This window comes from Entelurus aequoreus, linkage group LG11 (assembly GCF_033978785.1).
Source record: "Entelurus aequoreus isolate RoL-2023_Sb linkage group LG11, RoL_Eaeq_v1.1, whole genome shotgun sequence".
Lineage (NCBI taxonomy): Eukaryota > Metazoa > Chordata > Actinopteri > Syngnathiformes > Syngnathidae > Entelurus > Entelurus aequoreus.
In genome coordinates, this window is record NC_084741.1 from 12,210,455 (window position 1) to 12,228,114 (window position 17,660).

At 37.9% G+C, this 17,660-nt stretch overlaps 1 protein-coding gene across 3 annotated transcripts in view; it reads left to right on the forward strand.

Annotated features, from left to right (window-relative positions):
- Nucleotides 1-17,660, forward strand: part of ttyh1 (tweety family member 1) — a 68,064-nt gene that overhangs the window by 25,258 nt on the left and 25,146 nt on the right. For all 3 annotated transcript variants that reach the window (XM_062062515.1, XM_062062518.1, XM_062062517.1), the window contains exons 4-7: nt 863-974; nt 4,628-4,965; nt 10,948-11,043; nt 11,226-11,298. In XM_062062515.1, coding sequence (XP_061918499.1) covers nt 863-974; nt 4,628-4,965; nt 10,948-11,043; nt 11,226-11,298 — 619 coding nt within the window. The remainder of the gene's footprint in view (nt 1-862; nt 975-4,627; nt 4,966-10,947; nt 11,044-11,225; nt 11,299-17,660) is intronic.

Below are 17,660 nucleotides of genomic sequence, written 5' to 3' on the forward strand. Positions count from 1 at the left end.
ATATTATATATAACAATATGTTTAATTTAATAATATATATATATGTATATTATACATATGATATTTTTGTAATTCAATAATAGATATGTATATTCTATATAACAATATTTAAATATTCTGTGCAGAAAAATTCAGTGTTAAAAAATTCAGTGCAGAAAAATTCAATATAAAGATGTTTACTGTGAAAAGTTTAGTGTAAAGAAATTCAGTGTAAAAAATTCAGTGCAGAAAAAAGCAGTGTAAAAAATGTTGTGTAAAAATGCAGTGTAAAGAAACTCTGTGTAAAGATATTCAGTGTAAAAATGTCAATGTAAAAAAATTCAGTGTATAAAAATGATTGCAGAAAAATTCAGTGCAGAAATATTGGTTCGTTAAAAAAGCAGTCAATATTGATTTATTTTACACTGAATCTTTTCACATTTGTCTATGTGTGATGAGGTGGTGAGTTGTGCTCGCACATTTCCATTTCATCAAACCGTCAGCATAATTCAACGTAAAAAAAATAAAATAAATCAGTTTGAACGCCAAAAAATCGGTTGCATAAATTCAGTGTAAACTTGACACAAGTGGTATAAACATTTAAAAAAAGGTGTTGTTGAATCAGCGTGTTGACGCCCCCTCCCCCGCTCTGTCATCTGGGTCACCTACTTATGCGGGAGGTTGGTACTTATACGGGGGATTGGGTCAAAGCGTTTGTCTGCTGGCAGGAGATTTGCTGAACATCTGCTTCATCGCAATATTGCCATCCCAGAATGAGCGGTTGCTATGGTTACAGAGACTGTCTCCGTGCCCCGTGGCTGTCCCACAAACGTGAACACGCCTCACACTTGTGCCTCTTTTTCCGCCCTCTCCTCTTTTGCAGTGTTGCCATCGGCGTCGGTTTCTATGGCAACAGCGAGGCTAATGATGGGATGTATCAGCTGACCTCGTCTCTTCTCACCGCCAATTACACGCTGGCCTCCATCGACTTGCTGGTGAGTGCCACGTGTGTGTGCGTGTGTGTGCGTGCGTGTGTGTGTGTGTGTGTGTGTGTGTGTGTGTGTGTGTGTGTGTGTGAGAGATTGATTGCCCCCCCCCCCCGCCCCCCCGGTCAGACAGTGGTTTGTGTGTCACGCTGATAATTGTCCTTCTTCTAAAGCACTCTGTTGATGTAACAGCTCAGTCCAATAAAAGCAATATGGCCGACATTACTGTACTACAATATGGCCGACATTACTGTACAACAATATGGCCGACATTACTGTACTGCAATATGGCCAACATTACTGCACTACAATATGGCCGACATTACAGTACTACAATATGGCCGACATTACTGTACTACAATATGGCCGACATTACTGTACTACAATATGGCCGACATTACTGTACTACAATATGGCCGACATTACTGTACTACAATATATGGCCGACATTACTATACTACAATATGGCCGACATTACTGTACTACAATATGGCCGACATTACTGTACTACAATATGGCCGACATTACTGTACTACAATATATGGCCGACATTACTGTACTACAATATGGCCGACATTACTGTACTACAATATATGGCTGACATTACTATACTACAATATGGCCGACATTACTGTACTTCAATATATGGCCGACATTACTGTACTACAATATATGGCCGACATTACTGTACTACAATATGGCCGACATTACTGTACTACAATATGGCAGACATTGCTGTACTACAATATGGCCGACATTACTGTACTACAGTATATGGCCGACATTACTGTACTACAATATATGGCCGACATTACTGTACTTCAATATGGCCGACATTACTGTACTACAATATGGCCGACATTACTGTACTACAATATGGCAGACAATACTGTACTACAATATGGCCGACATTACTGTGCTACAATATAACTTGGTACTTGACATATGATATTTGTTAGCATGCTAACTTTTTGGGCTAATTTTACAACAGTATACCCCGTTCACACCTAAAACGGTTCTACGCCAAAATCTCTCTAAACTTATTCTTCTTATTCCCTCATTTTAAAATTAGCATGCTATCATTAGCATGCTAATTTTTTTTTTGGTGCTAATTTTGCAAACGTTTACCCCAGGGTCATATAACTTGGTATGTGACATACGCTCTGAGTATGCTAACATTAGCATGCTAACTTTTTTTTGGTGCTAATTTTGCAAACGTTTACCCCAGAGTCATATAACTTGGTACGTGACATACGCTCTTAGTATGCTAACATTAGCATGCTAACTTTTTTTTGGTGCTAACTTTGCAAACAATTACCCCAGAGTCATATAACTTGGTACGTGATATACGCTCTTAGTATGCTATTATTAGCATGCTAACTTTTTTTTGGTGCTAATTTTGCAAACGTTTACCCCAGTGTCATATAACTTGGTACGTGACATACGCTCTGAGTATGCTAACATTAGCATGCTAACTTGTTTTTGGTGCTAATTTTGCAAACGTTTACCCCAGAGTCATATAACTTGATACGTGACATACGCTCTTAGTATGCTAACATTAGCATGCTAACGTTTTTTTGTTGCTAATTTTGCAAATGATTACCCCAGAGTCATATAACTTGGTACGTGACATACGCTCTGAGTATGCTAACATTAGCATGCTAACTTTTTTTTGTGCTAATTTTGCAAACGTTTACCCCAGTCATATAACTTGGTACGTGACATACGCTCTGAGTATGCTAACATTAGCATGCTAACTTTTTTTTGTGCTAATTTTGCAAACGTTTACCCCAGTCATATAACTTGGTATGTGACATACGCTCTGAGTATGCTAACATTAGCATGCTTACTTTTTTTTGGTGCTAATTTTGCAAACGTTTACCCCAGTCATATAACTTGGTATGTGACATACGCTCTGAGTATGCTAACATTAGCATGCTAACTTTTTTTTGGTGCTAATTTTGCAAACGTTTACCCCAGAGTCATATAACTTGGTACGTGACATACGCTCTTAGTATGCTAACATTAGCATGCTAACTTTTTTTTGGTGCTAACTTTGCAAACAATTACCCCAGAGTCATATAACTTGGTACGTGACATACGCTCTTAGTATGCTATTATTAGCATGCTAACTTTTTTTTGGTGCTAATTTTGCAAACGTTTACCCCAGTGTCATATAACTTGGTACGTGACATACGCTCTGAGTATGCTAACATTAGAATGCTAACTTTTTTTGGGTGCTAATTTTGCAAACGTTTACCCCAGAGTCATATAACTTGGTACGTGACATACGCTCTGAGTATGCTAACATTAGCATGCTAACTTTTTTTTGTGCTAATTTTGCAAACGTTTACCCCAGAGTCATATAACTTGGTACGTGACATACGCTCTGAGTATGCTAACATTAGCATGCTAACTTTTTTTTGGTGCTAATTTTGCAAACGTTTACCCCAGAGTCATATAACTTGGTACGTGACATACGCTCTGAGTATGCTAACATTAGCATGCTTACTTTTTTTGGTGCTATTTTTTCAAACGATTACCCCAGGGTCATATAACTTGGTACGTAACATACACTCTGAGTATGCTATCATTAGCATGCTAACTTGTTTTTTGGTGCTAATTTTCCAAACGTTTACCCCAGAGTCATACAACTTGGTACGTGACATACGCTCTGAGTATGCTAACATTAGCATGCTAACTTTTTTTTGGTGCTATTTTTTCAAACGATTACCCCGGAGTCATATAACTTGGTATGTGACATACACTCTGAGTATGCTAACATTAGCATGCTAACTTTTTTTTGGTGCTAATTTTGCAAACGTTTACCCCAGAGTCATATAACTTGGTACGTGACATACGCTCTGAGTATGCTAACATTAGCATGCTAACTTTTTTTGGTGCTATTTTTTCAAACGATTACCCCAGGGTCATATAACTTGGTACGTAACATACACTCTGAGTATGCTATCATTAGCATGCTAACTTGTTTTTTGGTGCTAATTTTCCAAACGTTTACCCCAGAGTCATACAACTTGGTACGTGACATACGCTCTGAGTATGCTAACATTAGCATGCTAACTTTTTTTTGGTGCTATTTTTTCAAACGATTACCCCGGAGTCATATAACTTGGTATGTGACATACACTCTGAGTATGCTAACATTAGCATGCTAACTTGTTTTTTGGTGCTAATTTTCCAAACGTTTACCCCAGAGTCATATAACTTGGTAAGTGACATATGCTCTGAGTATGATAACATTAGCATGCTAACTTTTTCCCGCCAATTTTGCCGTGGTACACCTCAGAGTCATATAACTTAGTACTTGGCACATGCTAACTCTAAGCATACTAATGTTAGCATACTAACATTGACATGCTAACTTTTTTTTTTTTTTTTTGCCACACCAGATGTTTGATAGTAACGTGCGTCTTAATTGTAGTTTTCATGAACAAATTTGGAGGTGTTGAAATTGCCGTGTAAAATTGCTAATGCTAATCGGTAGCATGTCAATGGTATATCCCATGTAAATTAGCATGGAGCTAGCGCATTTGGAAAAAAACGTCCTTTTTCCAGTCCGGCCTTAGTTAGTGTAGAAGCTCAGTGCGAGTGTTGAGGTTTCCTTGAGTGCCCACAGTCCTGACGTCCTGGGTGGTCCCCAGATCTCGGACACCATCAACGGGCTGCAGCTGTCGGTGTCGGGGCCCCTGAGCACCATGGAGGAGATGTTCACGGGCAGCAAGCCCTTCCTGGTGTCCACACGGAACTGCCGCAGGTTGTCCGACAACGTGATCAGCCTCCTGTCCTCCGTCTCGCTGGCCCGCCCCGGCTGGGACGCGGGACTGAGCAACGACAGCGGCGTCAGCGGGGCCTCCATCATACCGCTCACCCCCGTGCCGCCCTCCGTGGCCCCCACCGTGGGGCCCGCCGCCGGCTTGCTGCCGGGGCCCTTCTCACCTGGCTGGGCGGCCAACACGCTGATGGTGAACGAGGACTACAGGTGAGGAGGCTCACGTGCGGATGATTTTATTCTATTACAACAAAATGCATATTTTATTATGTTAGAATAACATGTGTATTATTTTATTATATTAAAATGAAATGCATATCATGTTATTATAATAGAATAAAACACATATTTTATTATATTAAAATAAAATGCATATTATTTTATTATGTTAGAATAAAATGCATATTATTTTACGATATTTGAACAAAACACAAACTATTTTATTATATCAGAACACAATGCATATTATTTCATTATATTGAAATAAAATGCATATATTTTATTGTATTAGAATAAAATGCATATTATTTTATTAAATTAGAATAAAATCCGTATTATTTTACTATTTTAAATCATATTATTTTATTATATTAGAATAAAATGCATATTATTTTATTATATTTAAATGAAATGCATATTATGTTATTACAATAGAATAAAACGCATATTATTTTATTATATTCAACTAAAATGCTTATTATTTTATTATATTAAAATAAAATGCATACTATTATATTATATTAAAATAAAATGAATATTATTTTATTGAATTAGAATAAAATGCATATTATTTTATTATATTAAAAATAAAATGCATATTTTATTATATCAGAATAAAGACCATATTATAGTATGATATTAGAACAAAACGCAAATTATTTTATTATATAAGAACACAATGAATATTATTTTATTGTATTTTAAAAAATGCATATATTTTATTATATTAGAATAAAATGCATATTATTTTATTAAATTAGAATAAAATGCATTTTATTTTAGAATAAAATGCATATTATTTTATTATATACAATAAAATGCATATATTTTATCATATTCAAATAAAACATATTCTTTTATGATATTACAATAAAATGCATACTATTTTATTATATTAGAATAAAATGCAAATTTTATTATATTAGAACAAAATCGAATTATTATATTAGAAAAACACATATTCTATTATATTAGAATCAAACACATATTATTGTATTATATTAGAAAAATGCATATTATTTTATTATATTAAAATAAAATGCACAATATTTTAATATATTAGAATAAAATGCATATTATTTTATTGTATTCAAATAAAATGCATATTATTATATTAGAATAAAATACATAGTATTTTATTATTGTGTTATATTTGAATAAAATGCATATTATTTTATTATATTAGAATAAAACACATGTTATTTTTGTTATATTACAATAAAATGCATATTATTTTATTATATTAGAATAAAACGCATATTTTATTATATTAGAATAAAATGCATAATATTTTATTATATTAAAATAAAATGCATATTATTTTATAATAATAATAGAATAAAATGCATGAAATATTATATGCATTATATATGCATTTTATTATATTACAATAAAATGCATATTATTTTATTATATTAGAATACAATGCATATTATTTTTTATATTAGAATACATTGCATATTATTTTATTACATTAGAATAAAACAAAAAATATTTTATTATCTTAGAATAAAATAAATATTATTTTAGTATATTAGAATAAAACGCATAATATTTTATTATATTAGAATACAATGCATATTAATTTATTATATTAGAATAAAATGCATATTATTTTATTACATTAGAGTAAAATGCATATTATATTAGAACAAAATGCATATTTTAATTATATTATATTAGAATAAAATGCATATTATTTTATTTAATTAAAACAAAACGCATAGTATTTTACTATATTAGAATAAAACACATACTTTTTAATTTTATTAGAACAAAATGCATATTATATTAGATTAAAATGCATATTATTGTATTATGTTAGAATAAAATGCATATTATGTTATTATATTAGAACGAAATGCATATCCATCCATCCATCCATTGTCTACTGCTTGTCCCTTATCATTTTCTTATATTAGAATAAAATAAAATGCATATTATTTATTATATTAGAATGAAACGTATATATTTTATTATATTGGAATAAAACACATATTTTATTATATAAAAATAAAATGCATATTATTTTATTTTATTAGAAAAAAACACATATTATTTTATTATATTAAAATAAAACACATTATTTTATTATATTACAATAAAACGCATATTATTTTATTGTATTAGAATAAAATGCATACTATATTATATTAGAAGAAAATGCATATTATTCTATTATAACAGAATAAAAACGCATATTATTTTATTATGGTGACTTGTCCAGGGTGTACCCCGCCTTCCGCCCGAATGTAGCTGAGATAGGCTCCAGCACCCCTGGCGACCCCAAAAGGGACAAGTGGTAGAAAATGGATGGATTATTTTATTATCCATCCATCCATTTTCTACCGCTTGTCCGAAAAAAAAAGCATATTATTTTATTAAACACATATTATTATTTTGTAGTATAATAAGATGTATGTTATTATGTTAGAATACAACGCATATTATTTAAGTGCATTAGAATAAAACGCATATTATTGTATTATATTAGAATAAAATGCATATTATTTCATTATATTAGAATAAAATGCATATTATTCTATTATATTAGAATAAAATGCATTTTATTATATTGTATTAGAATAAAATGCATATTATTATATTACATTGTATAATGATAAAATACATATTATTATATTATAATAAAATTAATTTTGTTATTCAATATCATATAATAAAATGAATATTATTATAATATAATAAAATGCATATTACTATATACTATTATAATTAATTGCATTGTATAATATACCATTATATTATAATAAAATGAATATTATTATATTTGCTGCTCTTTTAATGTCTGGAGGATTTTTGTACGCTCGTGCTTGTGCGTCTGCTGCATTCCTGTCCTGGTTTGATATGATGCACTTTCTTTGGAAATATTGGGAAACAATAGTTGTTCTTCTCTTTTATGACTTGGCAGATTCTTTTATTTTTCCAAAATCTGGATTCGTTCAACACAAATATTTACAAGCACTCAAGATGAACATTTCTCCAACTTGCTCTGTGGCATTATGGCAAAGTAAAATTTTGAACATTATATATACAGTACATATATACATACATGTATATGTATTTACAAAAGCCAAAAGCAGTGAAGTTGCCATGCTGTGTAAATGGTAAAGGCTTGATGTACAGCTCAAGTTGTTCAACAGTCTCCCTTCTCATATTTTAGCCTTCACACATTTTCAATGTCTGGACTACAGGCAGGCCAGTCTAGTACCCGCACTCTTTTACTATGAAGCCACGCTGTTGTAACACGTGGCTTGGCATCGTCTTGCTGAAATAAGCAGGGGCGTCCATTATAACGTTGCTTGGATGGCAACATATGTTGCTCCAAAAGCTGTATGTACCTTTCAGCATTAATGGTGCCTTCACAGATGTGTAAGTTACCCATGTCTTGGGCACTAATACACCCCCATACCATCACACATGCTGGCTTTTACACTTTCACCCTAGAAAGGTCCGGATGGTTCTTTGTTCCGGAGGACACAACGTCCACAGTTTCCAAAAACAATTTGAAATGTGGACTCGTCAGACCACAGAACACTTTTCCACTTTGCATCAGTCCATCTTAGATGAGCTCGGGCCCAGCTAAACGTTTCTGGGTGTTGTTGATAAATGGCTGTGGCTTTGCATAGTAGAGTTTTAACTTGCACTTACAGATGTAGTGATCAACTGTAGTTACTGACAGTGCTTTTCTGAAGTGTTCCTGAGCCCATGTGGTGATATCCTTTACACACTGATGTGGCTTTTTGATGCAGTACCAAGGTGCGTAATATCATGGCTTACGTGCAGTGATTTCTCCAGATTCTCTGATCCCTTTGATGATATTACGGAGCGTAGATGGTGAAATCCCTAAATTCCTTGTTGAGAAATGTTGTTCTTAAACAATTTGCTCAGGCATTTGTTGACAAAGTGGTGACCCTCGCCCCGTCCTTGTTTGTGAACCACTGAGCATTTCATGGAAGCTGCTTTTATACCCAATCATGGCACCCACCTGTTCCCAATTAGCCTGTTCACCTGGGGGATGTTCCAAATAAGTATTTGATGAGCATTCCTCAACTTTCTCACTCTTTTTTGCCACTTGTGCCAGCTTTTTTCAAACATGTTGCAGGCATCAAATTCCAAATGAGCTAATTGCAAAAAATAACAAAGTTTTCCAGTTCGAACATGAAATATCTTGTCTTTGCAGTCTATTCAATTGAATATAAGTTGAAAAGGATTTGTTGTATTCTCTTTTTATTTACCATTTACACAACGTGACAACTTCACTGCTTTTGGGGTTTGTATATACATACATATATGTAAGTATATACATACATATATATATATATATAAATAAATTGATATACATACATGTATGTATATAAAAACGCATCATAACGACATCAAAGCTCACATTTATTTTCATTTACTTATTTATTTTTTTAAAAAGTCATCATAACGTTATCAAAGCTCAAATTTACATTTTATTTATTTATTTTTATTCCTTAATTTATAAGAATGGACGCGATATCGTCATAAAAGCTCACATTTATTTTTTTATTAATATGTTTAAGAAAAACACATCAAAATCTCACTACAGTTCACATTTATTTACATATTTCATTTAGTTATTTATCTAAAATAAATAATAAAAAACATCAAAGCTTACATTTATTTATTGTAATTCATTTACAAAGCTCACATTTTATTTTCATTTCTTATTTATTAAAAAAACAGTCATCTTAACGTTATCAAAGCTCAAATGTACATTTTATTTATTTGTATTCATTAATTTAAAAAATAGACGTGATATCGTCATCAAAGCTCACATTTATTTTTTTATTAATTTATTTAAGAAAAACACATCAAAATCTCATCAAAGCTCCCATTTATTTATTCATTTATTATAATTAATTTATTAAAAACAAAACTGATAATAAAAAACAGATATCAAAGTTATCAAAGCTCACATTTATTTTTATTTATTTATTTTTATTTATTTTAAAAAAACAGTCATAATCTTATCAAAGCTCACGTTTACATTTTATTTATTTATTTGTATTTATTAATTAAAAAATAGATAATTTATTTATATATATATATATATATATATATATATATATATATATATATATATATATATATATATATATATATATATATATATATAAATAAACAGTCATCATAACCTTATCAAAGCTCAGGTTTACATTTTATTTATTTATTTGTATTTATTATTTAAAAAAATAGACGTCATATCGTCATCAAAGCTCACATTTATTTTTGTATTAATTTATTTAACAAAAACACATCAAAATCTCATCAAAGTTCACATTTATTAACATATTTTTAGATATTTATTTTTTTATTTTTTAATTAAAAAAAGACATCAAAGCTCACATTTATTTATCGTAATTAATTTACTTCTACAAAAACGCATCATGACGTCATCAAAGCTCAAATTGTATTTATTTTCTTCATTAATTTAAAAAATAGTCATCAATGCTCACATTCATTTTTAAAAATGCATTTATTTAATAAAAACACATTAAAAAAATCTCACCAAAGCTCACATTTATTTACATATTTTATTTAGATATTTATTAAAAATAAAAAAAATAAAAAAAGACATCAAAGCTCACATTTATTTATTGTAATTCATTTAAAAAAATCAGAGGTTATATTTATTTTTTGGAATGGATTAAAGAATGGTTCCAAAGAAGAATGGCGATTAATTGGTTCCGTGTCTCTGCAGGTGGTTGTATTAATTGGTTCCGTGTCTTACAGGTGGTTGTATTAATTGGTTCTGTGTCTTACAGGTGGTTGTATTAATTGGTTCCGTGTCTTACAGGTGGTTGTATTAATTGGTTCCGTGTCTTACAGGTGGTTGTATTAATTGGTTCCGTGTCTTACAGGTGGTTGTATTAATTGGTTCCGTGTCTTACAGGTGGTTGTATTAATTGGTTCCGTGTCTTACAGGTGGTTGTCCTACGTGCTGCTGCTGCTGCTCGACCTCATCGTCTGCTTCTTCATCCTGCTGGGACTGGCCAAGCAAGCGCGATGGCTGCTCATCCTGTGCGTAAACGTGCACACACACACACACACACACACACACACACACACACACACACACACACACACACACACACACACACACACACACACACACGCACACACACACACACACACACACGCGCGCGCGCTTTGGCGTCTTTACGCACGACCTTCTTGACGCTAACCCCCCCTCCCCCCCGCAGGATGACGGTGCTGGCCTGGCTGGCTCTCTTCCTGAGCTGGGGCTCCCTGGGGCTGGAGACCGGCTCCGTGGTGGTGAGTGCACCCGCTCCAGGCGGCACATAGCCGGGAGGGAAGCCCTCCGTGTGGGCCCCGCCCCCTCCCCTGTTGTGCCCCACTGCGGGGATGGCGAGGGGCCCGCACGCACACACACACACACACACACACACACACACACACACACACACACACACACACACACACACACACACACACACACACACACACACAAACAAAAAGAGAGGAAAATGGGGCCGAGATGAAAAATTAAAGGCGTGCGTGCACGAGTGTGATGGCGTACATCGTGTGCGTGTGTGTGTGTGTGTGTGTGTGTGTGTGTGTGTGTGTGTGTGTGTGTGTGTGTGTGTGTGTGTGTGTGTGTGTGTGTGTGTGTGTGTGTGTGTCTGCCGGGAAGATGATGAAGAGGAAGAAGAAGAAGAGTGACGATGAACCACAAAGATGGCGGCAGAAGAAAACGTAGAAGGAGAAGAAGGAGGAGAAGGAGAAGGAGAATAAGTACAAGGAGAAGGAGGAGAAGTACAAATAGAAGGAGAGGATGGAAGAGAAGGAGAATAAGTACAAGGAGACGGAGAAGGAGGAGAAGAAAGAGAAGGAGAATAAATACAAGGAGACGGAGAAGGAGGAGAAGAAAGAGAAGGAGAATAAGTACAAGGAGAAGGAGAAGCAGAAGGAAAAGAAGGAGGGGGAAAGGAGGAGAAGAAAGAGAAGGAGAAGGAGAAGAAAAAGAAAAAGAAGAGATGATCACTCAGTGTGAAGAGACCAAATAGTGACCCCTTCTCTGCCAAATAGTGACCCCTTCTCTGCCAAATAGTGACCCTTCTCTGCCAAATAGTGACCCCTTCTCTGCCAAATAATGACCCTTCTCTGCCAAATAGTGACCCCTTCTCTGCCAAATAGTGACCCTTCGCTGCCAAATAGTGACCCCTTCTCTGCCAAATAGTGACCCCTTCTCTGCCAAATAGTGACCAGTTCTCTGCCAAATAGTGGCCGCTTCTCTGCCAAATAGTGACCCCTTCTCTACCAAATAGTGACCGCTTCTCTGCCAAATACTGACCCCTTCTCTGCCAAATACTGACCACTTCTCTGCCAAATAGTGACCCCTTCTCTGCCGAATAGTGACCGCTTCTGTGCCAAATACTGACCGCTTCTCTGCCAAATAGTGACCCCTTCTCTGCCAAATAGTGACCCCTTCTCTACCAAATAGTGACCGCTTCTCTGCCAAATACTGACCGCTTCTCTGCCAAATAGTGACCCCTTCTCTGCCAAATAGTGACCCCTTCTCTACCAAATAGTGACCCCTTCTCTGCCAAATAGTGACCCCTTCTCTGCCAAATAGTGACCGCTTCTCTGCCAAATAGTGGCCGCTTCGCTGCCAAATAGTGACCGCTTCTCTGTCAAATACTGACCGCTTCTCTGCCAAATAGTGACCGCTTCTCTGCCAAATACTGACCACTTCTCTGCCAAATAGTGACCCCTTCTCTGCCAAATAGTGGCCGCTTCTCTGCCAAATAGTGACCGCTTCTCTGCCAAATAGTGACCGCTTTTCTGCCAAATAGTGACCGCTTCTCTGCCAAATAGTGACCGCTTCTCTGCCAAATAGTGACCACATAGTGACCGCTTCTCTGCCAAATAGTGACCACTTCTCTGCCAAATAGTGGCCGCTTCCCTGCCAAATAGTGACCGCTTCTCTGCCAAATAGTGACCGCTTCTCTGCCAAATAGTGACCCCTTCTCTACCAAATAGTGGCCGCTTCTGTGCCAAATACTGACCCCTTCTCTGCCAAATACTGACCGCTTCTCTGCCAAATAGTGACCCCTTCTCTGCCAAATAGTGACCGCTTCTCTGCCCAATAGTGACCGCTTCTCTGCCAAATACTGACCGCTTCTCTGCCAAATAGTGACCCCTTCTCTACCAAATAGTGACCGCTTCTCTGCCAAATACTGACCGCTTCTCTGCCAAATAGTGACCCCTTCTCTGCCAAATAGTGACCCCTTCTCTACCAAATAGTGACCCCTTCTCTGCAAAATAGTGACCCCTTCTCTGCCAAATAGTGGCCGCTTCTCTGCCAAATACTGACCACTTCTCTGCCAAATAGTGACCCCTTCTCTGCCAAATAGTGACCGCTTCTCTGCCAAATAGTGACCGCTTCTCTTCTCTGCCAAATACTGACCGCTTCTCTGCCAAATAGTGACCGCTTCTCTGCCAAATAGTGGCCGCTTCTCTGCCAAATAGTGACCGCTTCTCTGCCAAATAGTGACCGCTTTTCTGCCAAATAGTGACCGCTTCTCTGCCAAATAGTGACCGCTTCTCTGCCAAATAGTGACCACATAGTGACCGCTTCTCTGACAAATAGTGACCGCTTCTCTGCCAAATAGTGGCCGCTTCCCTGCCAAATAGTGACCGCTTCTCTGCCAAATAGTGACCGCTTCTCTTCTCTGCCAAATAGTGACCGTTTTTCTGCCAAATAGTGACTGCTTCTCTGCCAAATAGTGACCGCATAGTGACCGCTTCTCTGCCAAATAGTGACCGCTTCTTTGCCAAATAGTGACCGCTTCTCTGCCAATTAGTGGCCGCTTCTCTGCCAAATAGTGACCGCTTCTCTGCCAAATAGTGACCGCTTTTCTGCCAAATAGTGACCGCTTCTCTGCCAAATAGTAAACGCATAGTGACCGCTTCTCTGCCAAATAGTGACCGCTTCTCTGCCAAATAGTGACCGCTTCTCTGCCAAATAGTGACCGCTTCTCTGCCAAATAGTGGCCGCTTCCCTGCCAAATAGTGGCCGCTTCCCTGCCAAATAGTGACCGCTTCTCTGCCAAATAGTGGCCGCTTCCCTGCCAAATAGTGGCCGCTTCTCTGCCAAATAGTGTCCGCTTCTCTGCCAAATAGTGGCCGCTTCGATGCCAAATAGTGACCGCTTCCCTGCCAAATAGTGACCGCTTCTCTTCTCTGCCAAATAGTGACCGCTTCTCTGCCAAATAATGACCGCTTCTCTGCCAAATAGTGACCGCTTCTCTGCCAAATAGTGACCGCTTCTCTGCCAAATAGTGACCGCTTCTCTGCCAAATAGTGGCCGCTTTTCTGCCAAATAGTGACCGCTTCTCTGCCAAATAGTAAACGCATAGTGACCGCTTCTCTGCCAAATAGTGACCGCTTCTCTGCCAAATAGTGACCGCTTCTCTGCCAAATAGTGACCGCTTCTCTGCCAAATAGTGGCCGCTTCCCTGCCAAATAGTGGCCGCTTCTCTGCCAAATAGTGACCCCTTCTCTACCAAATAGTGACCGCTTCTCTGCCAAATACTGACCCCTTCTCTGCCAAATACTGACCACTTCTCTGCCAAATAGTGACCCCTTCTCTGCCGAATAGTGACCGCTTCTGTGCCAAATACTGACCGCTTCTCTGCCAAATAGTGACCCCTTCTCTGCCAAATAGTGACCCCTTCTCTACCAAATAGTGACCGCTTCTCTGCCAAATACTGACCGCTTCTCTGCCAAATAGTGACCCCTTCTCTGCCAAATAGTGACCCCTTCTCTACCAAATAGTGACCCCTTCTCTGCCAAATAGTGACCCCTTCTCTGCCAAATAGTGACCGCTTCTCTGCCAAATAGTGGCCGCTTCGCTGCCAAATAGTGACCGCTTCTCTGTCAAATACTGACCGCTTCTCTGCCAAATAGTGACCGCTTCTCTGCCAAATACTGACCACTTCTCTGCCAAATAGTGACCCCTTCTCTGCCAAATAGTGGCCGCTTCTCTGCCAAATAGTGACCGCTTCTCTGCCAAATAGTGACCGCTTTTCTGCCAAATAGTGACCGCTTCTCTGCCAAATAGTGACCGCTTCTCTGCCAAATAGTGACCACATAGTGACCGCTTCTCTGCCAAATAGTGACCACTTCTCTGCCAAATAGTGGCCGCTTCCCTGCCAAATAGTGACCGCTTCTCTGCCAAATAGTGACCGCTTCTCTGCCAAATAGTGACCCCTTCTCTACCAAATAGTGGCCGCTTCTGTGCCAAATACTGACCCCTTCTCTGCCAAATACTGACCGCTTCTCTGCCAAATAGTGACCCCTTCTCTGCCAAATAGTGACCGCTTCTCTGCCCAATAGTGACCGCTTCTCTGCCAAATACTGACCGCTTCTCTGCCAAATAGTGACCCCTTCTCTACCAAATAGTGACCGCTTCTCTGCCAAATACTGACCGCTTCTCTGCCAAATAGTGACCCCTTCTCTGCCAAATAGTGACCCCTTCTCTACCAAATAGTGACCCCTTCTCTGCAAAATAGTGACCCCTTCTCTGCCAAATAGTGGCCGCTTCTCTGCCAAATACTGACCACTTCTCTGCCAAATAGTGACCCCTTCTCTGCCAAATAGTGACCGCTTCTCTGCCAAATAGTGACCGCTTCTCTTCTCTGCCAAATACTGACCGCTTCTCTGCCAAATAGTGACCGCTTCTCTGCCAAATAGTGGCCGCTTCTCTGCCAAATAGTGACCGCTTCTCTGCCAAATAGTGACCGCTTTTCTGCCAAATAGTGACCGCTTCTCTGCCAAATAGTGACCGCTTCTCTGCCAAATAGTGACCACATAGTGACCGCTTCTCTGACAAATAGTGACCGCTTCTCTGCCAAATAGTGGCCGCTTCCCTGCCAAATAGTGACCGCTTCTCTGCCAAATAGTGACCGCTTCTCTTCTCTGCCAAATAGTGACCGTTTTTCTGCCAAATAGTGACTGCTTCTCTGCCAAATAGTGACCGCATAGTGACCGCTTCTCTGCCAAATAGTGACCGCTTCTTTGCCAAATAGTGACCGCTTCTCTGCCAATTAGTGGCCGCTTCTCTGCCAAATAGTGACCGCTTCTCTGCCAAATAGTGACCGCTTTTCTGCCAAATAGTGACCGCTTCTCTGCCAAATAGTAAACGCATAGTGACCGCTTCTCTGCCAAATAGTGACCGCTTCTCTGCCAAATAGTGACCGCTTCTCTGCCAAATAGTGACCGCTTCTCTGCCAAATAGTGGCCGCTTCCCTGCCAAATAGTGGCCGCTTCCCTGCCAAATAGTGACCGCTTCTCTGCCAAATAGTGGCCGCTTCCCTGCCAAATAGTGGCCGCTTCTCTGCCAAATAGTGTCCGCTTCTCTGCCAAATAGTGGCCGCTTCGATGCCAAATAGTGACCGCTTCCCTGCCAAATAGTGACCGCTTCTCTTCTCTGCCAAATAGTGACCGCTTCTCTGCCAAATAATGACCGCTTCTCTGCCAAATAGTGACCGCTTCTCTGCCAAATAGTGACCGCTTCTCTGCCAAATAGTGACCGCTTCTCTGCCAAATAGTGGCCGCTTCTCTGCCAAATAGTGACCGCTTCTCTGCCAAATAGTGGCCGCTTCCCTGCCAAATAGTGACCGCTTCCCTGCCAAATAGTGACCGCTTCTCTTCTCTGCCAAATAGTGACCGCTTCTCTGCCAAAAAGTGACTGCTTCTCTGCCAAATAGTGGCCGCTTCTCTGCCAAATACTGACCGTTTCTCTGCCAAGTAGTGACCGCTTCTCTGCCAAATAGTGACCTCTTCTCTGCAAAATAGTGACCTCTTCTCTGCCAAATAGTGACCTCTTCTCTGCCAAATAGTGACCGCTTCTCTGCCGCCATTGTTGTCACGCGGGGCCGGGGGAGACGTCCCGAAGAGGCCCCACAGAGACGCTCTGTCCTCGGCCGCTGGCAGGGGAACAAAGACGTGACTGTGCGGGCGCCCTGTGGGACGATGGCGCCCTCTTCTGGTGGGCGCTTGTGGCTTCACCGCTGAGGGAGGGGGGTCACGTGATCGTGGGCTGTTGTTTTTTTTGAAAGATGGGAATTGTTTTGGAATCCGTCAGATATAAAATAAGACGTTGTTGCGTTCCTCAGCATGGAACACTGACACAGACGTCATAACCCCATCAAAGCTCACATTTTTTAATTTCTTAAATGATGTATTTATTTATTTAAAAAACAAACAAAAACACTTGTAATAACGTCATCCAAGCTCACTTTTATTTGTATTCATTTATTTTTGAATTTTTTAATAAAAAAAACAAAACAATTAAAATAAAAACTGATGTCATGACATCCAAGCTCACATTTATGTTTTATTTTATTAAAAAAACAAAACAAATAAAAACAGTCGTTATCACGTCATCCAAAAAGACATTTATTTGTATTTACTTATTTAAAAAAAAAAAAAAAAAACGGACGTCGTGACTTATAACGTCTTCCAAGCTTACATTTATTTGTATTCTTTTATTTTTTTATTTAAAAAAATAATAATAAAAAAAATGACGTCATAACATCAACACCAAGCTCACATTTATTTTTAATTATTGTATTTATTAAAATACAAAACAACAAATAAAAACAGTTGTC